This window comes from Paramisgurnus dabryanus, chromosome 8 (assembly GCF_030506205.2).
Source record: "Paramisgurnus dabryanus chromosome 8, PD_genome_1.1, whole genome shotgun sequence".
NCBI lineage: Eukaryota > Metazoa > Chordata > Actinopteri > Cypriniformes > Cobitidae > Paramisgurnus > Paramisgurnus dabryanus.
In genome coordinates this window covers 18070272-18096416 of record NC_133344.1, presented here as the reverse complement: position 1 = coordinate 18096416, position 26145 = coordinate 18070272, and the positions used below count along the sequence as shown (strand labels likewise).

The 26145-nt window shown below is 38.7% G+C and overlaps 3 protein-coding genes across 3 annotated transcripts in view; 1 reads left to right on the top strand and 2 right to left on the bottom strand.

Annotated features, from left to right (window-relative positions):
- The first annotated feature begins 4257 nt into the window (after positions 1–4257).
- Positions 4258–8537, top strand: LOC135770381 (NXPE family member 3-like). Its single transcript, XM_073815568.1, has 8 exons — positions 4258–4297; positions 4385–4479; positions 5783–6214; positions 6308–6723; positions 6865–6941; positions 7494–7697; positions 7891–8228; positions 8319–8537. Exons 1-8 carry the CDS (start codon positions 4258–4260, stop codon positions 8511–8513), a joined length of 1797 nt encoding a protein of 598 aa, XP_073671669.1. The 3' UTR covers positions 8514–8537.
- A 2885-nt stretch (positions 8538–11422) lies between these two features.
- LOC135770896 (FRAS1-related extracellular matrix protein 2-like) lies at positions 11423–17583 on the bottom strand. Its single transcript, XM_065280804.1, has 7 exons — positions 17483–17583; positions 16737–16864; positions 16521–16655; positions 14895–15021; positions 14504–14691; positions 14178–14324; positions 11423–14093 (listed from the first exon to the last, which is right to left on the bottom strand). Exons 1-7 carry the CDS (start codon positions 17565–17567, stop codon positions 13581–13583), a joined length of 1323 nt encoding a protein of 440 aa, XP_065136876.1. The 5' UTR covers positions 17568–17583; the 3' UTR covers positions 11423–13580.
- Positions 17584–17644: 61 nt separating this feature from the next.
- frem2b (FRAS1 related extracellular matrix 2b) overlaps positions 17645–26145 on the bottom strand; it is a 76523-nt gene continuing 68022 nt past the window's right edge. Inside the window, exons 7-17 of the mRNA XM_065279940.1 lie at positions 25740–25889; positions 24584–24793; positions 24249–24446; positions 22399–22563; positions 21285–21467; positions 21066–21196; positions 20796–20951; positions 20287–20590; positions 19986–20117; positions 18368–18699; positions 17645–17875 (exon numbers count right to left, since the gene is read on the bottom strand). Coding sequence (XP_065136012.1) covers positions 17645–17875; positions 18368–18699; positions 19986–20117; positions 20287–20590; positions 20796–20951; positions 21066–21196; positions 21285–21467; positions 22399–22563; positions 24249–24446; positions 24584–24793; positions 25740–25889 — 2192 coding nt within the window. The remainder of the gene's footprint in view (positions 17876–18367; positions 18700–19985; positions 20118–20286; positions 20591–20795; positions 20952–21065; positions 21197–21284; positions 21468–22398; positions 22564–24248; positions 24447–24583; positions 24794–25739; positions 25890–26145) is intronic.

The window sequence follows — 26145 nt, the reverse complement described above, 5'->3', positions numbered from 1 at the left end:
CTACAAACATAATATGTCAGATTACAAATTGCACATAGATGGCTGTACTGTGGTGCCATCTTCCACGGTTAGGAACTTAGGTGTGATGTTCGACAGCAACTTATCCTTTGATAGTCATATCGCCAACGTCTGCCGCACAGCATTCTTCCATCTTAGAAATATCTCAAAAATACGCCATATACTGTCTACATCTGACGCAGAGAAGCTTATTCATGCTTTTATGACCTCTAGAATAGACTATTGTAACTCGCTACTCGGGGGATGCCATTCAAATCAGGTCAACAAGCTTCAGCTAGTTCAAAACGCTTCTGCAAGGGTACTTACTCGATCTAAGAAGTATGACCACATAAGCCCAATTCTGGCATCTTTACACTGGCTACCAGTTAAATATCGCATCCAATTTAAAATATCATTAATCACCTACAAAGCTTTAAATGGCTTAGCACCCTCATATCTTAGAGAATTACTATCAGAATACAATCCATCACGCACACTACGGTCGCAAAATTCTGGCCTATTGATTATCCCTAGACTATCAAAAGTGTCTAAAAGTGGAAGATCCTTTTCCTACTTAGCCCCTAAGCTCTGGAATGATTTACCAACCGATGTCCGAGAATCAGACACAGTCGATCATTTTAAATCTAGACTTAAAACTTTTCTCTTCAACAAAGCATTCGCATAATTTGTCTAGTAAAGGTTCTTAACTCGCAATAGTTATTTTCACGGAACAAAGCACTCACGGTCATAACACAGACCAACCAAATAAATAAATAAAAACCTTTTCTACATGAACACTTAAAATGAATTGCATTAAATAGTTTGCCACCGTTTGCCACTGAACCTGCATTAACGACGACAGTGGGGCTTTCGGCCTTAGTCAAACGGTTTGGCACGTATGGTCGGGTTGCGATTTTGGTGCTTTCGTGTGTCTTGTGAATAGTATGCCATACAGACCCGTTTGCCACTGAACCTGCATTAACGACGACAGTGGGGCCTCCAGCCTTAGTCAAACGGGTTGGTATGTATGGTCGGGTTGCGTTTTTCGCGCTTTCGTGTGTCTTGTGAATAGTATGCCATACATACCCGTTTGCCACTGAACCTGCATTAACGACGACAGTGGGGCCTCCAGCCTTAGTCAAACGGGTTGGCACGTATGGTCGGGTTGCGATTTTGGCGCTATCGTAAGTCTTATGAATAGTATGCCATACAGACCCGTTTGCCACTGAACCTGCATTAACGACGACAGTGGGGCCTCCAGCCTTAGTCAAACGGGTTGGTATGTATGGCCGGGTTGCGTTTTTCGCGCTTTCGTGTGTCTTGTGAATAGTATGCCATACAGACCCGTTTGCCACTGAACCTGCATTAACGACGACAGTGGGGCCTCCAGCCTTAGTCAAACGGGTTGGCACGTATGGTCGGGTTGCGATTTTGGCGCTATCGTAAGTCTTATGAATAGTATGCCATACAGACCCGTTTGCCACTGAACCTGCATTAACGACGACAGTGGGGCCTCCAGCCTTAGTCAAACGGGTTAACACGTATGGTCGGGTTGCGATGTTTTTTTTTTTTTTTTTTTTTTTTTTTTGGCGTCTTCTCCTGGTCCTGTAAATGGTATACAATATAGACCCGTTTGCCACTGAACCTGCATTAACGACGACAGTGGGGCTTTAGGCCTTAGTCAAACGGGTCGTCAGGTTTCATTTTCTCTTAAAGATCGGAATGTGACCCTTATTTACCATATATACCCTCGCATTGGGCCCCCAATTTGCTAAATCCTCAACTGTGGATAACATAATTATGCCGCAATATTTAGTCTGTCTGGAACTAAGCTGAGTTAAACCACATCACTGTGTGACACTTCAATACATATGAACGGCTGCTACGCTAATACGATTTTGTTTTTCTCTCCCTGTCTCGTCCTCGACCCGAGGACGAGACAAACAGACCCAGTCCCGGTAGATGTGAAAGTCGGCACACCTCTGATCTACTGGCCGTCCTTCAACGTTATGCCCAGCTGATACCTGACCAACGATCACCGGCAGAACCGCTTAATCTCCGCTAAATCTCCATTTCCGTTCTCCCAAGGGTTTTTCCCTCCTAGGACTTATTTTTCCTCGGATAAAAGCCCGGGGTTTTTTTTTCTCCTAGGGGGTTTTTCACCCCGGGGAGGCAGCCTTTTTGGGCTTTACCTAGCTTCCTCTTCAATACGTTGCTTTAGTAATACGTGCAATTATAATATTGAGTCATAGCCGCAGCAAATTTAACTGCTCATGCTATCATGTATTCTGTTGTGCTATCTGTCGTTTTCTGTGCTTTTCACTGCTTCTATTTATGTAAAGCTGCTTTGAAACAATTGACTTTTGTGAAAAGCGCTATATAAATAAAATTGAATTGAATTGAATTGAATTGAATAAAGGGGTAACAACCAGGAAAAATACAAATAATATATATTCAGTAAAGTACTGCATAAGTACAGCGAATTTACAGCGTATGTTTCTGTAATTATAGTAAACTTATGAAGTACGTACGTGTAATTATAAGGGAACAATTTATAATATTTGGGGAACAAAGGGGTAACATCCAGGAAAAATACAAATAATATATGCAGTAAGTATTTTAGAATACTAAACAAAACAACTTGAAATTCAGTTAATGTGTTTATGCTATACAATACAATTTATTTAGAATATTCAATAAAGGTTACTTACCTTAAGAAAGAAAAAGAGTACAGGAATTTGTTGGGTCATCAAGCAAAATTAAAAATAGGCAAGGCAACTATGGTGAAAACAAAGCAAGCAAAACTAGAACTACACTCTTAGAACGGATGTGTTAAAAACAACACATTAGTGCGTTGTCCCAGAATCCCCCCATCTCTGTGTTATTATGGAAACAACACATTTTGTGTTACTTTTAACACAACTTGTGTGATATTTTAACACAAAATGACACATAATGTGTTAAAATTACACATAATGTTTTAAAAACTTAACACACAAAGATGTGTAAAAAATTAACACATCCTTTCTAAGAGTGTATTTTCTGTAGTTACTGTGTAAATATACCATTGTTTTGTGTTGTTACAGTCTAAGTCAAAAAATTTTACCCCCTTGTTTCACGTAGGGCTGTAAATTAAAGTGGCACTTGTTAACCCCTTGTTTCACGTAGTTACAGAGTAAATACATCATCTACGGGCTGTAAATTAAAGTGGCACTTGTTACCCCCTTGTTTCACGTAGTTACAGAGTAAATACAACATCTGTGGGCTGTAAATTAAAGTGGCACTTGTTACCCCCTTGTTTCACGTAGTTACAGAGTAAATACAACATCTGCGGGCTGTAAATTAAAGTGGCACTTGTTACCCCCTTGTTTCACGTAGTTAAAGAGTAAATACAACATCTGCGGGCTGTAAATTAAAGTGGCACTTGTTACCCCTTTGTTCCGAAAATATTATAAATTGTTCCCTTAAAATTACACATATGTACTTTATAAGTACACTATAATTACAGAAATGTATGCTGTAAATTTGCTGTACTTACCCAGTACTTTACTGCATATATTATTTGTATTTTTCCTGGTTGTTACCCTTTTATTCCCCAAATATTATAAATTGTTCCCTTATAATTACACGTACGTACGTACTTCATAAGTAAACTATAATTACAGAAACATACGCTGTAAATTCCCTGTACTTACCCAGTACTTTCCGGGCTGTAATCTAAAGCGTTACCGAAAAATGTTGTGCTTTGTGCTGTATTTGTGCTTTTTAGATAAAAGAAAGGTCAGGTGAACTTTGCTACACAGCGATCTGTGACATATCATCGCACAAGCTTGCTTTTCCGTGCTGATGAATTCTCATATGTGTAAATGGAAGTCAATGGAACAAGCGTGTTGATATAATTGTTGCTTCGGCATTGCGGCTCATGCCGGGCTCCTCTGCCTGTTGAAGATCTCCATGCTGACAGTGTCTCCTGCATGAGTCCTGCCCACGCTGAGGCAGCACTCAAGGATTCTAGTTGCGCACACTGCTAGCGTCTAACTCTAACAATAGCTCTGCTTCTGTAGATCAGGTACATGTAGAACAAATGCACAGACTTTGTGCTGCTGATTGCTCCCCTAAGGCAAAACCAGCCATAGTTCCCTGACCTGAGGCAGATGCTGTGGCGAATAATCAGTGCCATGGAGGATCGCTGAGGAAAGATCTCCTCTCTCAGACGAGAGGGGACGATCTGGCATCCCCAGACAGAATTGTGGAACCTGCATGTATGGCCCCTCAACAGCAACCTTTGCTTATCTGACAAGTACTATGCTCTATAACCAAGGCTAGGGCCCCTTCTACAAGGTGCCCTTATGCACAAAAGTGGTCAATCTTCTCAAACTGTGTGCAGCGAAGAGCTTAGATCCTGCAGGCTGTGACGTGGTGCACATCCTCTCCTTTCTGCAGGAGTTGCTGGATGGCAGCAGTGTGACTTCTAGGTTCAAGGTTTATGTGCCAGCTATTGCAGCGAATTATGCTCCTGTCGCTGGGCAGTCTATTGGAAAACATGACTTTGTCATTCGATTTCTCAGAAATGCTAGGAGACTGAACGCTCCACGGTCTTGTTTTGGGATCCTTCCACTGTTCTGAAAGCACTACAAGGCCCTACCTTTGAGCTACTCAAACAGGCTCCGCTTTCCCATTTGCGTTGGCATTTGTAAAACGAGTTGGAGATTTGCATGCTTTCTCTACAGACCATTCGTGTTTGGAATTCAGCCCTAACGACAGCAGAGCGATCCTTAGGCTGAGGTTTGCCCCAAAGACCTTTCGACATCATTCAGGGTCCAAGTGGTTTCTCTGCTCGCTCTTCCCTCGGTTGACAATGAGCATCCACCTAACTCGATCTGCCCCGTCAGAGCCCTTGGAATTTACACAAACCATTCTGCCTCGGATGCAGCATTCCAAGGCAGAAAGGCATACAAGGCACGCCCAAATCCAATGTTTGGTATACTTGTTTGGTCTTAAAAATCAGAGGGGGCACGTGATAGGCTATGATTTAAAGTAGTGTTCTTAAATCCTTCACATCTTGTTCCATTTATGAAACAACTCGCGTTGGCGTCCTTAATGCATTTTCCGTAATATTTAGATTTCATATGGTACATCAAAATATTAAATAAATCAATGGTAACTATGTCAATGACGATTATTTTTTATTTCACAGATCACAGGGGGAGACCATGTTTAAAGATGTTGCTTGCTGGCCTGTGCCTTGGAATTACAGGATTTCTGGTGAGTCTGAAAATGTGTTGTCTTTTAATGTCCTATGTGTGACACACAGAAATCAGCCTCCGTGTCATCACCGTACAGTCTACATGCTTGTTGTACCCAAGTTTAAACGATCCATGTCGCAAGGTAATGATCTTATAGGAGTGCCAAATTCCTGCAGTGTATTCTGGGCTTTACTCAGTCATTAGTTTCTGTACGGAATTAAGCAAAGCTCTGTAGCTTACTTTGCATCTCTATGAGTGTATTCAGTGTTTTTAAATAAAAATGCAGGGTGCGGATTGGTAGTTTTAAAAGTGCATTAGATGCCATTTGTGTGAGGTTTATTTAGACAGAGAATGAGGTCAAAACTTATTTGTGAGTCATCCACAGTACGTGTTGTCCAAAACGAAATACATTATTTAATATTTTGTTGTTATTTTTTATTTTCCACAGTTAATTATTATTTATCAAAGCCCTGTGAGCTTCCATGACACTTTTAAGAACTGTATATAAACATTCTGACTTTTGATTATTAACCTTGCAGGTTTTATGGGCTTACGTGGGAAGTAAAGAAGATAAACATCCTCCAACCAGCTTTTTGTTTCAGCACTTTGCAAAACTTTACAATTCCAGAAACTCCTCCAACTCTCCTGCAGATGTTCAGCTAGAAATTAGTTCAGAAGACTCAGAGTCAAATTCAAGTTCATTTTACTCTGAATTTGGAATCAGTTCAGAAAGTTACTCCAGTTTAAAGCAAACTCTTTACTGGGCTGGACCAGACACACTAATTACAAGTGTTTCTATGAGTACAAGTCCAGCTCACTCCACTTTCATCATTCAGAACCTGAAAGACAGCTACCAAATAGGGGAGGAGCTTTTTGTTACTATCCATGCCAGAGACTTTAACAATAAATCTAAATGTTATGGAGGGGATTTCTTTCAAGCAAAGCTTTTCTCATCCAAAAGTCCCAAAAAGGTATCACTTACATGCCTGCTGTATCAATAATGTTTACTAATGTTTATCTTTCTGGACATACATTTGAGAATAAGGAATGTTCTTCCGCCACAGGCCAGTGTGTTTGGGGAGGTGGTGGATTTGCTCAATGGCTCCTACACTGTGCGTTTTCTTTTGCCGTGGGTTGGAGAGGCACAGGTGGCTGTGCGTCTAATCCACTCCAGTGAAGCTGTGCAGGTCCTCAAGCATCACAGAGCCACAGATTCTGACAGAGTTTTCTTTAAAGGATATTTTGAAGGACCAGGACCAAATCTGACAAGGTTGAAAGAAACAGTGAAGTGTAATGTGAAGTGGGAAAAGAATGGACTGGAGAGGATGGGGACTGGAGATTGCTGCTGTGATTACAAAGATTCTCGCAGTGGAGAAGAATGGCGCTGTCAGAGACCCAAATCCTTGCCATGCAGCGCTCGTGTGTATCACTCTTTTGGCGGGTATAAGAGACGTATGACTGGCAAAGCATCAAAGCTCATGTGAGATTAAATTACAATGATTTTAGATTAGCATTTTTGAATTATATTTACATTTCACTGAATACTTATTCAGTCATTAACTAGTTTAGGGTAAATTGTAGAATGATAAAATTTGTATGACATAGATGTTCTGCTTGGCAGGAAGCTAAACAACAAAGGTATAAATGGACAAAAAAGAAAAATCAAGATTCTTCCCTTCAAGGAAAGTGCAGAAATTGGTATGTTGGCTTTTGATACAAAGTGATAGAAACTGATGGATATTTTAAAAACAGAAGTCGTTTCTGTTATTTCTTCTAAAAAGGAAGACATTTGTAATCAAGCAGGAGCACCAGGGTTTGGTTACAAACATTGGTTAAAATATCTGTGTTTTCAGCAGAACAAAAACATTTATACAGGTTTGTAACAAACTGATGGTGAGTAAATAATGACAGAATCTTTATTTCTGGATAAACTATTCACCTGAATTAAAAAAAAAGTTTTTGCCAAAATCATTAGTGTCAAAGTATTCCCTTAAATGGTTCCCAACCCTCTGGGACCTGTAAGCTGGACTGTCATTATAAGGTCTACCTACTGTAGAACCACTAGTTTGTTCGTAATTTGTTAATTTTTAACTATGAAATGCATTTTATTTACTAAATGTATTTAATTAATTTGACTTATTGCAGTTTATCCTGAAGAATAACTGCAAAAAAGTGTTCTTGTGACAACTTTTGGCAACTACGTGCATTTGGATGTTACATACTTTACACTCACTATTTCCCTTCATGCAGATGTAAGCAGGAAATGTCGCCCTGGTTTGCACACACCAGTTCCAGCTGGGTTTTACTTGAATGATGTTTGGACGTCCTTTGTGTGCAGCACCCGTCATTTTACTACCCAAACAACAACACAGTGCCTGAAAGACAAACACATCCACATGATGGGAGACTCTACCTTGAGACAGTGGTTTGAGTTCTTGCTGAAAGCAGTACCAAGTGAGATAAAATGAGTAAAAATGCATGCAAATAAAATGTCTGGATTAATCACTTATTGGTTTAGCATGATTATAATGTAATTGTATAAACTATACTCTTCTCTTGGATATCATGGTTTGAATGTGAATATTAAATGACATTCACGGAAACTGAAGAATAACTAGGATCAAAATGTTGTTGTTTCTCACCGCAGCTTTAAAGCGGATGAACCTGCATGTTGAATATCACGGAGGTCCTCTTATAGCAGTGGATGTGGAGAACAACATTGACTTACACTGGAGGTCTCACGGTCTTCCTCTGCGCTGTCTGAAAACTGAAGTTTCTAATCTGCACTACATCAGTAATGAGATTGATGATCTGACTGGAGGACCTCACACTGTTATTGTCTTTAATCTGGGACCACACTTCACAACATATCCTCTGGATTTCTTCACCCACAGAGTGTTGAGGATCCGCAAAGCTGTGCTAGATTTGTTAAAGCGGGCACCAGACACTACCGTTATAATCAAGACTGTAAACACCGGCTATAAGGTAATTTTTAAAGTAGGCCCCTTTGACATTGCTTTTTATATAAGTCAAATTTAATATTGTGATTTGGGTGTATTTCTGTCTTTCTAATAGGATGTGTTTGGCAGTGACTGGTATTCTTTGCAGTTGGACAGAATCCTACGGTGGGCTTTTCAGGATGTTGGTGTTTATATTTTGGATGTTTGGCAAATGACAGCCTGTCACTACAACAAAGAGAACATTCATCCAGGTCCTGTCATCATCAAAAATGAGATGGACATATTTCTGTCTTTTATTTGCCCTAAATAATTTTTTTTACATTAGAAAAAAAGCAAAAAGGTGGTAACTCTACTGTTTTTACTTTCTTTACTGATAATTTATGTATGTAGTGTATCAATCACTTGTATTTATAGCACACTGAAAAGAACTGAAGGACAAAAAATAAGTAAAGTTTAATAAGAAGTTATGAATGATTTTTGATGTTCCTCTGGCATTCCAAATAAACTGTTGCGTGCTAAATAAAATCCTCTGCCTTGTACCACACGCTCTCTGATCACTGCAATGCTTTCTGTTATCAGCAACAATTGAAGCCATTTCAAGCGCAAAATTATTTAAAGGGGTCATATAATAAAAATCTGACTTTTTTCACGTTTAACCTCCTAAGACCTGGATTTCCACATATGTGGACATAAACTTTTTTTTGATATTTGCACCATAATACTTAATTCTGTGTAACTGGAACCTGGACAAATTGACTGCTTCATGTTCTTAGAAAACAATTTGGTCATTATATTTATTGGTTCTTCCTAACCTCAAAATAGCTGGTAGAAATCTGAAAAAAAAGACAACCAAAGCGCGTTTTTTAGTATTTCCCTGTTTTGTGAGGTAGGTAACATGGCTAATTACAACAATACAGCCCCCTTAACTGCACTATCCAACCACCGCACTGCTGTTTAGTGCAGAAAAAGAGAGAGAGAGAGAGAGAGAGAGAGAGAGAGGGGGGGAGAAAAAGTATTAAAGGTACTCTAAGCGAATTGACGCGTTTTAGACCATAAAACATTTTTTGTTACATACAGCAAACATCTCCTCACTATCTGCTTGCTGCCTGTCCGCTGATCATACTGTAAAAAAACGTGATCTCTGTAGACAGCCCAGGCTTCACAAACGGCAATAACAACACAGTGGCCAAACCTACAAACAGAAACCATAACAAAGTGTTCCAGCCAATAAACGACAAGAAGGATTTTGGGGGTGGGGGTTGGGCGCGTTCATGAAAGCACGGAAGGGAGGGGGAGGGGTTAGCTAGGCACCGTCTGTTTAAAAACAATTCAAATGTCAACAAAAACTAACGTCTCGCAGATTCGCTTAGAACGCCTTTAACAGAACAATTGAGTTTCAATTTCAACAAACCACCATCATTGCGATCAATGGTTGCATTTCATCATTTTTGCTCAGGTCTACAAAGTAGCAATTTTAACATGCTATAATTATTATCTGAAGAGTATTTTGAGCTAAAACTTCACATACTCACTCAAAGTCTTATTTTACCTTTTTAAAGGGAAACATCACCCGTTGGAACAATAATCTTTATTGAAAGTGAGTCATATTTGTAGTCGAAATGTAACAAATGTAGAATTTGGTGCCTATTTGACCGAGAAACGTGACTTTAGGGTGCATTTGTTTGGAAAACAGCAACTCCCAATTGCACCACAACGCACAGGTCTGCAAGCCACTCCCACTAATCCAGTACACCGCTCAGCTGTATGCTATTGTGTACATACATGCCAAGTTAATATAAGAAAGAAAATAGAAGCACTCACTTTATTGTCAGATGTCCGTTTATCCCTGCAGCCTTTGACTGTCGCTTTCAGTTTATGATTCTAAAATATATCCATATGCTATCCATATAAAGTTCAAAGCTTGGGTGGTTGGTTCACCACACAAACAAATTGTGTCACAGGAGCAGGCTTCACTCAGTTTCTTATTTATTTTTGGAGTGCTTGGCCAAACGTGTAAATAATCCCAAGGAAGAAAATGCCACACCCTGCACACAAACACGTCCACAGCACAATATGTTTACTCCACATACGCGCCGGCTCAGCGCCTGTGCTCGTGAGCTGAAACGCATCTGTGAAACAAACACACCCGTACGCAAAGTACCTCTCTTCCCCGGGACCATTCACCACACAAACGTCCATATCCTGATCTGATGCAGAAATTTTGTCCAGAAGGCGCAAAGTGAGAGTACAGGCACTACTAGTCCGTCCAAGCTCTTCTACGCAGCAGAGGTCGAGGCTGTGGCCTCCTCCCCGGGCTTCTCACTGAGGGAATAATGCACGACCATTCAAAAACATGACTGGGATTTTAACGATACAAAGCTTAATGCAAACGGGTGAAGTCTCATAATATGACCCCTTTAAGACAGGCTTTTTCTGCGTTAAATTATGGTGCAAATACCAGTTATATCACGCGCAAACATTTGTAAATAGCGTTGCGTAAAAATTTAAATACTCTCCTCCCATAAATTTTGTGTTTGAAAGTGAAACTCCTAGAAATGCATATACAATAAGGTCAGTCACAAAAATAACTGGACCACACCTTTTCAGCGCTAATTATCCACTGGGCGTTTTTAGTAAATGCCGAGAATTAACGGCAAAATGATGGTTTGCGGTGTGGCAAGCTGTAAGTAAATCTGGCCCTTAACTCTTTCCCCGCCATTGACGAGATATCTCGTCAATTAAGAGAAAACGCTTCCCTGCCAATGATGAGATTTTCCGTCTTTCCGCAATACCGCTATTATCCACCAGGTGGCGCCCTTCCGCAACTTTTTAAACCCGGAAGTATTGCCCTATGGCAAGCGGCTGCATGTCCGTGTCTGTTTTAAAGATCGCTCTGAATGGGATCTCTATGAAAAGTCTGTCACAAAAATTGAATTATCTCTGCTTTTTGCTCAAAATATGGTGTTTTTGCAGAAACCTACCCATATTCAAAAGCTGATTGCAAAAGAACCACTAAAGGTAGGATGAAACGGTTTTTTTTGTTTGAAAGCAGAGGGTCTGTTCTTTCATTTGATATATTGTATGTTTATATATTTAAAGAAGATCATTTTCTGGAAGGCATTAAACTTTGGTGAAAATCATGAAAAACGCTGGCGCTGGCTGGCAACTTTTTTTTAAAACGCTGGCGGTGAAAGAGTTAATCGGTTGTGGTGTATTTTTTATTTTAAAATAATATTTGTTGGTCATTCTGAGGTTACTCAGTCCCCCACGTTCACCCAAAATCTTCTGTGTAAGTAATAGTCATTTGATCAATTTTCCCAAATTTTATCGGAATTTACAATATTATACATTTTTACACAGTAAGTGTAAATAAAAAAAGGAAACCATGCAAACTTGATAGTGATCATAAATACTTAAAATACACAAACAGTAGAAATAATGTGCTTTTGCTTTGCCAAAAATAAAACAATTTCATTCTTATGGAAATGTATGATAATATCAAAAAACACATTTGACATTAGTATTACAGTACTGTTGAAAAGCTCAGATCCAACCCTCTAAGTGCATCTGACATATTATCTTGTCAAAGCAACAAAAAAAATCAGAATTGCCATTTCGGTATTTCTGAATGGCATGTGGGTGAGATTAAGTATTGATGGGAGAAACAAAGCTTTTCGAAGCTTCAAATCAATTGAACCAATTGCTTCGAAAATTGATTCAGTTTTTCGAAGCAGTTCGAAACACCACACACGCTGGCGACACCTGCTGGTCAAAATAGTTTAAAAGCAGATCTGTCCAAACCATAGACTGTAAAAAAAGATGGACGACGCCCGTTCGCCCTCTTCATTTGGTGAAAAGTAAAGCCGCCAGTGTCCCGATACAGCACTGACATCTTGGGTCTTGAGTCTGCGCAGTAGCGATTTCGGGACCAGTCCTGCGCAGTAGTGAGCAGGAAGTAAAGCCGCGAAGTCAAGGCCCCGCCCTTGCAGAATACGCATATCACAGCTGTCAATCATGACGTGACACCACTGTTTTAATACTTGTAGCATTAAATAATTAACTAAAAACAAACTTATTTTAAAAACAAACACTTGAATTTACATCAGCGTGATAAAAAATACAGTAAACGACAGAAATCAGCTTCGGAAAAAAGATAATTGAAGTGTAATTAAATTGTTTAGTTGGACTCAAGTCCCATTGAATAACATGGGGGAGGCGGGGTTTATGACCTATACTGGGACCAGTCACTGGGGGGCGATCGAGACGTTTTAGCTTCACTTTTCAGGGCTTGTGGGGCACGCTTGGTCCAAACATGTTACACTTTTTTATAATTTTTTTTACAAGATTTTAATAATAATATGTTTAAAAAAATTATTTAACTTAATTAAGACATAAGTAAAAGTGTATTATGTGTTTCAAGTTTTATTTAGGACAAACAAATCATTAAAACTAACTCCCCTTTTAATTATTTTTGTCATTAAATCTGTCTATAAACAAGAAGTAGACAAAATGGTAGTGTTATTAGTCAGATCGGATAAATGTTTTATGAACTTGCATAATAAAACTGACCCGAGTTCACCTAACCATATTAAACACTGGTCATTTGTGATCAACTCCCCCTAGTGGTGAACCATCGGATTTTCGAAACTTTTCGAAACAGTTATAACGTAATAAAGCCTTGTTTGCTAAAATCATGTGACTTGATTCGAAACAAAAGATTTCGTAAAAGTTTCGAAGCCACATGAAGCAGTGCTTCGAAAGCGACCATCACTACGATTAAGCAGATTTGAAGCTAAAGTATTTGATAAGGGTAATACATGCTGAAATATCATTAATATCGGAGTTGGCATTTAGTGGCTTTTGGATCTGAGTTTCTCATTTCTTCTGCCCAGTAGAAACATTAGCAGTGGAAAATACAAAAATAAACAAAAACTATTAATGGATAATCCATCTACAGTAGTAGTATTTTCTTTCAACCTTATAATACTAGTAAGCATTAAAAATCTTCAGCGATTGAAAACAATCTGCATTTATACAATTAAACATCAATAAAATTTTTCTCCCACAATACCATTCTTTCATCTAGCACCTTTGGATATAAAATAAAATTCTCATTTGGATGAATACCAATACCATCCAAGCAGTAGTAGTAGTAGTAGTAGTAGTAGTAGTATACAACAGACTTTGTCTACATGTCAACAAGATACTATGGAGAATTAAAATAGCAGTGACAACAGAAGTGCATATGAATTTCAAGTACACTTTTGGACAAATCCAAAGGAGAGGTAGAGCACAACCACTCCAGGTCACTATGTGTCTTTTGTGTGCCCAAGCAACTGAACAAGAGGCACTTGCAAACAAACCGATTTGAATAAAATCAAACCTCAGAACTGTCGTTGCTTTCAGGAACGTGTGTCATCATGGGCTCTGTGCTGCTGGAGCTTTTTGGGGACTCTGTAACGTTCTTCTCTTGCCTAGATCGCACTACAAGAACGATGAGAATAATAAGCAAAACGGTGAAGAGGACAGCGACCAAAATTCCTATGATTAAAACAAGGCGATTATCGCTACTGTCCCCGTGGTTCAGTTCTCTGGGAACAATACCATCGGCTTGCGATTCCTGTTTGAGGTCGGGATGTATTTGGGTGCGCCGGTCCAGTGCTACATGCAAGATGTTCGTGCCTCGGTTTCTCTCTGCACCAATATCCTGAGCCAAATCTGGCACGCCGTCTGCTGACCTTCTGTATCGTGATTGGCTGGTGGGAATCGAGTGTCGGCTGTATGTCAAAGAATGGTATTCTACGCTCCTCTTCCCAATGCCTCGGTTAGCGTTGTCTCTGGATCGGACAGTGTAAATAGCGTGAATGTACCATTCTCTCCCTGCCAAAACCTGGACAAGGTGGTACATGGTTAAAACATGATCACAATGTTTCCTAATGCGTTTATGAGGCTGCTTCAGGGTAATTGTACTTACTTGAAACAAAGCTGTGGATTCCAGTCTAAAACCATCAGAGCCTGGCTGCCTCACCAGTGCCATTGCTTGAGGATCATCTACAGCAAGGTAAGCATTGAAACTAATGCTACCGAATGTTCTTGCTTGAGTCTCTGGTTGAGCTTTGTCCTGTAAACAGAAGGTAACAATCAAGAATCGAAGCTAGATACGATTGTGCTTTCCTGTAGGTCATCGGATTGATTTCCAGGGAACACAAGATTGTGTGCCCAGTCTAAAACTGTCAGAATTGTAAAAGAATGTATAAATAAATCCCTTGTATTAAAATATAACACAATGGCCATACTCACAATGATTTTAAACCTGTACAAAAGAGATGGCGAGTCAGCTAAGCAGCCAAACTCAAAGTTGTCAGGGTTGTATTTTGGAATGTATCCATCTGCCCCTGTACAGAGGAACACCTTCTCAATGTTACAGATAAACGAGTCTCCTAGATTCTGAACAGGATCCACCATTACACGTCCATAGATGATATCACCTGAAAAAACAATGACAGACATTTACAGTAAGTATTTGGACATTATAGACAAAATTGCTCATTAAAGAAAATACAAAATGAATAATTATTTAAGCCACAAACTTGTCAGCTGTATGTTAATATAACTGGAAGCTTTTAAGCTGAAAATGTTTACTGAAAACAAAACAATGCGTAGATAAGAAGTTCTGTTTGTAGTACTTTACCCTCTGTGAAAGCAGAATCACTTTCCTGACCGAAGCCCATGGAGCCGTCAGACAACCAGAGAGCTCTTTTGGAAAGCAGGAGCATCTGTGTATTCAGACTGAACTCTGCTGCGACCGGATCACTGACCTAATGTGACAAACACAAACGTTTATTCAAACTAGAACATTGGCTATACAGTGTCTTTAAAAAAGAATTGACACTTTTGTACGCTTTAAGGAAAACACCACAGTTATTCAAATTCTTAAATTAAGATGTTTTTTCTTGATGAGCAAAACGACCCAAGAAAATAAGTCTAGTTTTTAGACCAAAAATATCAAATGTAAGTGATTTTGTGCATAAAAAAGCAAATAAATCTGCCAATGGGGTAAGCAAAAAAATCTTGAAAATTTTTCTTAAACACTAAATTCGAGAAAAAAATCAAGACAAATTTGCTTACCCCATTGGCAGTTTTTTTTTCTTGTTTTATGCAAAAAATCACTTTAATCTGATATTTTTGGTCTAAAAATAATGTTTTAAATGGCTAATGTTTTCTTGTTCGTTTATCTACTTCTGTTAAACGAAACGTGGTGTTTTCCTTTAAAGGGTCGTCATTACACAATTAACTACACGCTCTGAGATTTTTTTTTTCATATTTATACATTTAATGACATGTGAACAATTACAAGTGTTTTTATTAAAGGAAATATGCAATATTAGTAAATGCCATGAAAGGTAAATGATTGCGCGAGTAGTGTGCCTCGGGAGCGAATTAGCATAAAGATATCGTTATCCCCGGTGGTGTGGACGCTATTATAGTTATCGTTATACTGTAATGTGAACGGCCCTTCAGTGGTTTCACTTATTTACTTATAAAAGCATTTTATGCTTTCCTATGACAAATGCTTAAAAGTCCCTGCAAGGGAGATATTAAATGTTTTCTGCGTTTGTCACACCACAGAAAAAATGTGTTATTAACCACCCAACCAAATTTGAATGATGAAAAAAGGCTAGTAAATAAAATAAGTTATCAAAATCTTAGAAAAATAGGCAGGATTCTCAGTTCTCAAACGCTGAAACCACACCCACTCGCGGGAAAGCTGCCGTCTCTCTCAACTTTCAAATACATCTACAACCTGAATGGATGCTTGCGATTGTGTTAGGGGTGGGGCCATGCGCGTTGGCTCGAGTGCATCATCGAGCCACCGTTTTAGCCCCACCCAAATAATCCAGAGCTCAGAAATGGTGAAAAACTGTTTAAAATTCTAACTTTGCAATTCAGTAATACATAGTTTACAGTCTTTGTAACATGTTCCAGCAATTTTTTTTAAAATGAGCTACAAGTATCAAAGGTCTTTGGTCTTGCTCAGCAAGTCTAATTGCATCTAGGTAAAGATGTTGTACCAAGTCCAGCTGACTTTTCCTTTTACAAGTTGCATTAACAGATTTAAAGGACTTGATGATTTGTATAATTAGAAATGTAACTTTAAAAACACTGCCCTGCCCAAAAAGTGTCCTGTGCTTGCGAAGGAAGTGTTATGATCTAGGGTTGCTTTCCTAAAATGATGCCCTAATAGTGCATTAGAAACACAAGCCAAACCCCTGTTTTTCTGTACAGACATTTGGTGTCTTTGATGAGAAGTAATAACCTGCTGGAAGCGTATGTCCAGATCGAAGGTAACTGGGTCCCTGGGGTGGCACACGGGACGAAACGTGTACTCTACATTGAAAGAGGCCGTGCAGGGAACCAGTTTCACCGTGTACGTGCCTGTGTAGTCTCTCACCTGTAACAAACATTTACAATATGCATTTATGATCAATCTCAGTTCAGTACATACAAATTTGTTACAAAGTAAACTACTTACAGCAAAGTCAGAGATGAAGGTCCACTGCTGCACTGGCTGATTGTAGGTGGGCTCAGATCTCACCAAGCTAATGTTAAAGGTCAGGCCAGGGTGGTCCGCACACATCACCATAGAAGTCATGGGAGAAGCTGTGTTGAAACAAATGTTACATACTGTATTATATTTGGACATTAATGTGAAACTGTTATGTCATTTGATTGATTAAAATTTATATCATTAGACCCACCATCTGACATATTTTCTCGTAAATGAGCGTTTTTTATCAGTGGGGCCGGTGACTTCTTTTTTAAGGGCGCACTATGTGAAGCTCGTCAAAACATATATTTAGCCCGTCATGTGTGTGGCTCGTCATGTCAAAATATGTGTTCGGCGTGAACCTATGTGTGCATAATCCACATAGCTTTACATGATGCAACAAACACATGACAAGCCACACATGAACAAATATTTTTCATTTGTGCTTGTTGGAAGAAAAGTCACTGGCCGCCATGGTGGTATTTATGAAGCTAATAACTACTGGTTTGAATAAGCCATTGTTTGACGTGTGCAATGTAAAGGCGACATTACTATGCTGTAAATTTTGAGGAGTTGCCAGATGACAAGCTGAATGCAGATATTCTTGTTAGACTTGCATGTTTCTATTACCAGAAAAATTTACCCTGCGGGTGCAATTCACACTTCCACTACTTAAGCCCTAACCAGATAGACCAGATTGACAGGATTTAAATATAATCCATTCAACACACCTGAGTGTGCGGTGACAAAGAGCCCATGAAAACGGGCTTCTGTACGAAAGTTGACAACCAAGCGGCCGTGTTCGTTGATACGCATGCTTGTGGGATAGAGGGAACCTAAAAATACATTCACAAATGCACATAATTACTAAACATGATTATTAAACTGTGTATTTAATAAGATAATATAAATAAGGCAATCTGTGTCTTGCCTTGTAATTCGGCCTCTGGGGGACTCCCAATGCCATCCCTCCACAATATGGCCGTGTCATACACAAAAGTGAGACGCAGCTCAGACTGCAGGTCAAAGTGCTGCCAACCGCCTGCGCCAACGGGCGAATGAAACACGTATGACACGTGCAGCGGCACACGCAGAGTGACATAAGACTGCACTAGGTTCAGAACCTAAAGAACAAAGCCAAAACAAATGATCAATCATTATGGAGCACACAGCGCTGGGTCGAATTATTGCCACCCTTAGTAAATATGAGCAAAGAAGGCTGCTAAAATAAATAAATAAAAATCACATATATATTTAATACGTGTGCCGATTAATCGGACCTGGATAGTGAAAACTGCATTTATACCTCAATGCAAGTTGTGTGAATTATTTTGTACCTAGACAAGTACTGTACAAGTGATAGGATCACAGACCACTGGGGCTAAAATATCTAAGCACACATCTCACCAGTAGATGGTGCTGTTGAGCTGAAAACCATCAGTTTATGCTTAAATCAGTGACAGAAGAGTTTATTGTAAATAAATACACAATTTGTGTATACAACAACCAAAATACATCACTGACATGTGAGAAAGCCACATTATTGCACTTATTAGCCAATGCAAGTATGCACAGCACATTTTTAATATAATAGGGTAAAAAAAGGGGGAAATAACCTGTCCATCAGTCCCAATAGTTCCTCCACAATCACTGAGCAGCTCGGACATGTCGAAGTAGCTGACAAACTCCCATAAGCAGGCCTCCAAGTGCAAGTTTCGGTAAAATCGTAGGGTGCTCTGACCCCTGAGGGCTGCGCTGTATTGGTAAGGTGCAGTTCCACCGATGGCCTCTGGATTGCGGGTGGCATTTGTGATGAAACCGTAACGTGTTCGCACCTCTGTGTAGTCAAGCAGGTTGGAGCAGCGGTGGTTGCCCACGCGTGTGCCGTCTGGACTCAAGGTCAGCTCGAAGTTGGACAGGGGCCGAGTGGAGACCACTGGTAACATACCTGTCAAGTGAATGTGTATAAAGAGTAATAAAGTAACATTATTCAGACTCATTACAAATTCTTTACTGAAACAGGACGTTTGGGTGGGACATACAGTACTGTATGGAAGGGCTTGTCAATTGAATTGCACATCAATAAACTAAAAGCCACAAAACTTCAATTTTTAACATGTCAAAACAAAACCATGTAACTTAACAGACACCATCATGAAATGGTGACATTCAATTCTATTTATATACACAAAGTTGGCAATTGTGTCTGGTGGCATGCTTTACTCCATCTAAAAGTTTAATGTTTAATGATAAGGATGTATTATGATTTTATTCACAGTAATATTTAAGATAAAAATTACTGTATTTTTCATGAATTTGATGTCATTGTCAATTCAGTCAACTTTCTATTTAGAAGACGATTTTAATCTTTGTACAATTAATTTTTGCTAATCGCATGTTACAAAAATTGCAATAATCCCATGTATTCTATAAATTTGTTATTTTAAAAAAATAATAAAAAAAATTTCTTATGTTTCTACAGTCTTTAGTACAATGTTTTTTTACTGTAAAACTGCTTGCAACTGCAAAAGTTTAAAAGGTGCAATAGAAATAAACGTTGTAAATTTAAACTGAAATAATTTTGTAAATAATTATCTTAAAATTCAGCCAAAAATGAAAATTCTGTTACTCATCCTCGAGTTGTTCTTGTTTTTGATGAACACAAAAGAAGTTGTTTTGATAAATGATGGTAAGCACACAGCTGATTGTAACTATTGACTTTCATAGTAGGACAACAAATATTATGGAAGTACTGTGATAAATAACGAAGAAGATATTTTGATAAATGATGATAAGCACACAGTTGATGGTACTTATTTATTTTTACTACTATGGAAGTCAATGGTTACAATTAGCTATGTGCTTACCATCATTTATCAAAATATCTTCTTTTGTGTTAATCAGAAAAAAGAAATTCATACAAATTTAGAACAACATAAGGATGAAAAATTACTTTGTTTAGCTAAACACAAAGGAAGATATTTTTAAGAATGTTTGAACGTGCACTTCCATAGAATTTTTTTTTTTTTACAATAAAAGTCAATGGTGCCTCAGATCTGCTTTGTTACAAACGTTCTTAAAAATATCTTCCTTTGTATTCATCAGAAGTAATTTTTACAGGTTCAGGAAAACTTGAGAGTGATAACAGAATTGTCATTTTTGGGTGAACTATCCCTTTAACATCTGTCCTATATTGTGAAAAAAAGTTAGTGGACTGTATGCAAGTGTACTGACCATCTATATGGGGCATGGTGACAGTGAGTTTAATGAGATTTGGGTGATCTGGATCTTCTGCCCCAGTGTAGCGCAGCTTGGCGGAGAACGGTTCAGCTCCAACTGTGCCAACAACCCGAGGCTGACACATACCTAATTACAACATCAAACATGTAAAGAGCTGATGGGGTGAGATATGCAATCTGGTCTTTACTAAAGTTTCAAAACATCTGATGCACTATAAACACTGCTATTTTAACAACTTAAACAAGTCCTATTTATTATTCAGTTGTTTAAAGTAAAGTTTTCTGTGTCTACTCACCCTCCTCTATGCTGATGGAGACTATAGGGCTGATGAGCTCCAGACCTTCATCTCCATTGGAGTTCACAGCCCGGGCCGCGCACTGCACCCGCGAGCCGGCCTGGAAATACACAGAGTCCAAAGTGATCATTTTGGAGGAGCTGAAGAAGGTGTCAAAATCCACCTCCTTCATGGGGCTGGTCACTCCGTCTGGTCCCGTGGGGGCGCTGACCATCCAGCGGTATCGGGTCAGCGTGTTGTTAATGTGCTCGGCGGCACAGATGGAGCCCGTCCGGTCAAAGTCAGGGTACTTTGGGTTGCACGACTTATGAGGAAAAAGTGAACAGAAAGAAAGTTATGAAATGCTAATTTAATGCTGACTTCATCTTACTTAACATCAAACGTTTTTGAAATTAAAAATTTAATAATATGAACAGTTACCATAAAGATCAGATAAAAAAAACTACAAGGTAAGAAAAGCCTAATGATATTCTCAAAGCTAAACACCCGCTGGTGTGACAGACACCTACCGTAACACAGACTACAGGATATCCAGCGGCCGGCTGTGTATTTCTAGTTCTGGTTGTATCATCATAGTGCAATAGTGAGACCACCACTGGCACTGATGGGAATGTCACATCTGCCATACTGTTTGTCTCCTCTATGTAGATGATGGCTTTTGTCACCTAAAAGTTCAAAAGAGACGCTATAATGCACACACTATACATTTTTATACTTACATACTATGTCATTGACACCTTTGTGTGTGTATTGCTTTAGGGCAAGCATATTACTAATACCTGAATCTCTGCTACCATGTTCTCATCAGGTTTCAGATGGACTGTAAAGGCCTCTCTCATCTCTCGCACGCCATCGTATAAAATTTCCACCTCCACTATGTGTTCGGTTTCTCCCTCTTTAAACTCGACATCTGCAAGTGAGGGTTAGGGTTATTCTTAAGTCTCACATTTTACCATACTATCATTATATTTCGGTTAACAAAACAATGCTGAACGTACCTTCTGAGACAGGGTGGTAATCTTGTCCAGAAGAAGCTGATCCATCCTTAGTGTGGACCCGGACAACAGAGACTTTGGATGTGTCTCCAACTCTCTGCACTGGGATCTTCACCACGGTCACCTGACCTGACTCACTGGGCTCACTGACACTGAACTTGGTTGCCCCAAATTTGATAATGGCCTCTGAATAGTGGGAAAAAGATGAAAATGAAAGATGACAGATAAAAATGAAAACGGAAAAAGTGTAATGTTATTTAAAAATAACAACTGAATGTCCAAGGAGTTTTTAAGGTTGTTTTTGTGGTCTGAGAATGCCACTGGTCCAGGATGATGATGACATAGCAGATGTCCATGTCTCAAGGATCCGCCTACCATAGTCTGTCACATATGTTTTTACTTGCTGAGCAGTTTAAAGTCTGTCTACCCCGAATCAAAGAATGAACTTCAACATAAGTATATCAAGAGTTTGTACAGACTGAAGATTAAAGCGTAACTAAACCCTAAACCAACTTTTTTAGTTAATGATCTGTAAGAATGGGGCTTTATTAGTGCTGTTCATTGATTTGAGTAACTTTTTTGACATTTGGTGTTTCAATGCTCAAATATATGGTGTAAAAACGTTTGAGTGCTGCCCTCTTCAGGTTGAATGGTGGCTACTGCAGTTGAATTTTCCTGTTGGATGTTGTGGTACTACGCGCCCTTGTTACGATCTCACCACACTTGGTATGAGCTCAGTTCTTCGCCCCTATCTCCGTTGGGGTCTGCCCACTACTTTTCTTTTTCTTTCAAATATTGCCAGTGGGTGGAGTCAGGCTCTGACCAGGGGTTTAGTTACTCTTTAAGCTGTTTCTTTCACTATAAATACACGTTCCCTTTATGTTAAACGTGGAGTCAGTGATTTGGAAAATGCTAACTTTAGCCTGATAGCATTGATGGCATCCGATCCCTGCAAATCACCTTTAAATAACTCTTAAATATGTCATTTAAAGATCATTGTGGGACATGCACATGCTGGTATAGCCTTCCTCATCCTTCTGCTGTCAAATTAAACAAAGTTCTTTGTGGGACATTGGCAGGAAACGTCAACTGTAAGTAAACACAAATAGTGACTTACTGTCAGCGGCATCCTTAATCGTAATGAGCGTCTCATTTTGAGTCCCTATGGATGCACCAAATGGAGATTCACTCTTGGGGCTTCCCAGCACCAGTCTCAGTTCTTCATCTTCCTCGTGTTCAGTGTCATCCACAAGGATGAGAACACAGGGCTTCTCCACCTCTCCTACAAGCAATATTTTCCAAAGATAGAAATCAGAGATCAATTAATAGCAAAATACTTTGATACACCAAAGATCAATCATCCTTGTGGATTTCAGGTTAGAATTCAAAAGTGCCATTATTTTATCAGCCTAGTTTCAAACCTTCATGCTGTTATTTTTACTGTTGAACGCGAAAGGAAAATGTTGTTGATCTTTACAAAGTTTGAGGATATTCACAATTCTTTTGTTAGATTTCATTAAAACAATAAGGGGTGAAACAATGATGACAGAATTGTAATTTTAAAGTAAACTATCCCTTGAATAAACCTGCAAACATTGGCTTCAGAGGCAAAAAAATGTGGATGGGTCCCTCCCAAAAATGATTGATGTAGTCAATTATTGACATAGTCAAAAATAATTTTCATGTCTCCTGTTGCCCTAGTTAAACAACTGTTTTTTATAGCCTAAAAGCTTTGTTTACACAAAACCTTGTCGTGTTGCGGGATAGCAAAGTAGTGAAAACACGATATAGTGCACTTTAACAACTTCAATCCCTACATTCGTTCACTACTTTTTACTCGCAATGCACTCAGACTTTGAGGGTACATTCGGCGTACCTTCGCTCACACACTATGTCCCATGATACAATGGGAAACGAACGCATAACTGGATTTAGCTTAAGGATACTGACAATAAACAAAACAAATTTATGTTTATAAACTTTTGTTAGTTTTGTTGTCAAATATTTTCTACTTTTTAAAAATAAACAAATAAATGTAATGCCTTTTATTTAAAATATAATACATATTTTTATTAAATATAATACATAAACATAACAGTAAATAAATATGAAAGTAGTTTTTATGCTCTTTATTATCAAATAATACAATAAACATGACAAATGAAAGAGCTGTATTGTTAACTATAATGATAACTATATTGGCGTCCACATCATAACGATAACTTTATGCAAATTCACTCGCGCAAAGCATTTGCTTTCAATGGCATTAACTAATATTGGATATTTCTTGTAATAAAAACTTTTGCACTTGTTTAAATGTCACTAAATATGTAAATATGCTGTTATTGTTGTATTTACACAGCGGATGTCCTCAACACGCTGCATTTCGTGTAACTCTAACGGTAAATCTTAAAAAGATAAAAAGATTAATAGTTTGTGTAATCTAATATCTTACCTTTTGGCGTAGTCAGTGTGGTAAAAATAAAGCATTACATAGTCAATTTCACAGCAACTTCATCATCGCTGGATACCTGAAGTCATTTTATGTTAAAGACCTTAGCAATGAGATTATCCACTGTCATTTCAAGTCTGCATGCACCTTCATCTCAAAAAGATTTGATTGGCCGTCAATGGTTTATTATTCAAGTATACGCTCAGAAAGTGATTCCAACGATATCGCTCATTGTATCTTTTTCATTATAGTATGGTGTGAACTCCGCTATTCTCTTTAATATAAAACAATTTTTAAAACTATATTTTTTATAGCTGTAGCTAAAACGCGTAATGGAGTTTGATTTATTAGGCAAATACATTCCTTAAGTGTACTGGATATGACTGATAACGCTCAACCAAGTGAACAAACATATGCACAGAATTAAAGACTGTAAAAGTAAGTGGGTCCAATTTACCTGTTCTTAAAAAAGTGGGTGAGACATACAATGGTATGCCTATGCCTGAAAACTGTACCTGGTAAGAAGGTGATGATTGAGAAGTCTGTGTTTGGCCTCTCATTGAAGTCCATCATGACTTGAGCCGAGCCCTGACGACTATAGCAGCGCACGCTGGACTTGTAGCTCAGATCTCCGCTGCGGTACACAATAGCAGATATCTCCCCATCGTTCTCATTACCCGTGTATGTCGGATCTCGAAATTGCACCCTGGGCACTGAAAATAACGAGAAATAAAAAATTCAAATTGGCCAATTGAAACCAGTTTTTATGTTTAATGACCATATTAGTTAGTAGCATAAAAAATCCCTGGCTGAAATACTAAGCATTTATCGAGTAATTATTGTCACTCACAATCTGAAACAGAGTCATTGATGTAGACAGTGGCTTTTCCTGGTTCTCCCAATATGCCGTTCATGGGCATATGTAGGAGCAGCTCAAACTTCTCTGGCCCCTCCAGCACCGGTTGTCCCAGGTCATCCAGGATTGTAACCCTGAACGTCTGCATGTTGACGCCAGGGGCAAAGTCCAGGTTCTTACTAATCCCAACATAGTCCACACCAGCTGTGTTAAAGGTTAATGAAATGTTAAGTAGGTCAATGCAGAAACGGATCCAATAATATGCCTTACAAGTATTTAATACGAGATAAATACATTTGTCTCTAAAAAGTAGTTGCTGCCTTACATATTTAAGGATAATCAAATTAACTGTGAAGTCATTTCAACTTCCTATTGTAAATCTTGACTAGTGATGAGTTGCATGAACTTATAAAATAGTAGAAACTGCTTATTAATGTAATAACTTATTGATCACATATTTCTGATTATTGTTGTTGTGACTACTGAGATCAGGCACACCTGGATTAATCAGTTTGTCCAATAATGGCAGACAGAAAACAAGGAGCTGGCTGAAGTTCAGGAAGTAGTGCAGCTGGGCATAAAGCCTATAGCCGTCATTTCACCGTCTAGGTTAACTATAGACCCGATGTAGACCAGTTATGAGTAATCCACTTCTTGCCAATATAAACATTTGGTTAGATGAGATGTATGATTTTCCATCATGTCAGCAAAGCCAACAGTGATTACGAGGTGTCTGGCTTTATTTATTTGTTCATTTTATTTCATTTATTTTTGGGCTATTACATTTTCACTGATTTTGCCTCAGTTTAGCCTAGGTGTCTGGCCACTTGCTTGCTGTAAAGTTTGTAAGTGATTTCTGAGGACAATCCATAAACAGAGGAATCCAATGATCAGGAACATGTTAAATAGTCTGTACAGTACATGTCCTGGTTGTTTCTACAACATTAAAGAATGCATAGGTTATGGCAGAAACAGGTACTGAATAAAGGCCATGTCATGTTTACATTTTGTGTAAGCCCATAGGGCATTTGTATGTAAAAATACTTTGGGGCCTGTAGCAACATATTATTTTCTCTCTGGCTGAATTTCTCACAAAGTATTTGTATTAATAAACTATATAAAAAAGTTGTCTAGCTCGTCTCACACATACCTTCAGCTGAAACAGGGTCGGTTTTCCGAGAGCGCACTGTGACCGTTCCGGGTTTTGAGAGGTCACTTCCTGTTCTCCAAACTCGAACTTCGACGTAACCATCGCTCTCATCTACGTGGTGCTCCATGTCTCCGAAGTAGAACACTGGTGCTGTTGCAAAACAAGGAGATATATTTCTATCTTTATTTCTGTATGCATGATCAAGTGTATTAATTGGAGTAGTGTGTATGTTATAGCTTCACTGTGTAGATTTCTTGTTCATGTGTGGTCACATCATATCTAGCGGTGAGATTGTGAATTTTACTATGTTCTTACCTCAACTTAGATGAATTAATACACACCTATTTTTATTCAATGCGTACACTTAATCTTTGCACAGTGCGTCGTGAATGTGTTAGCATTTAGC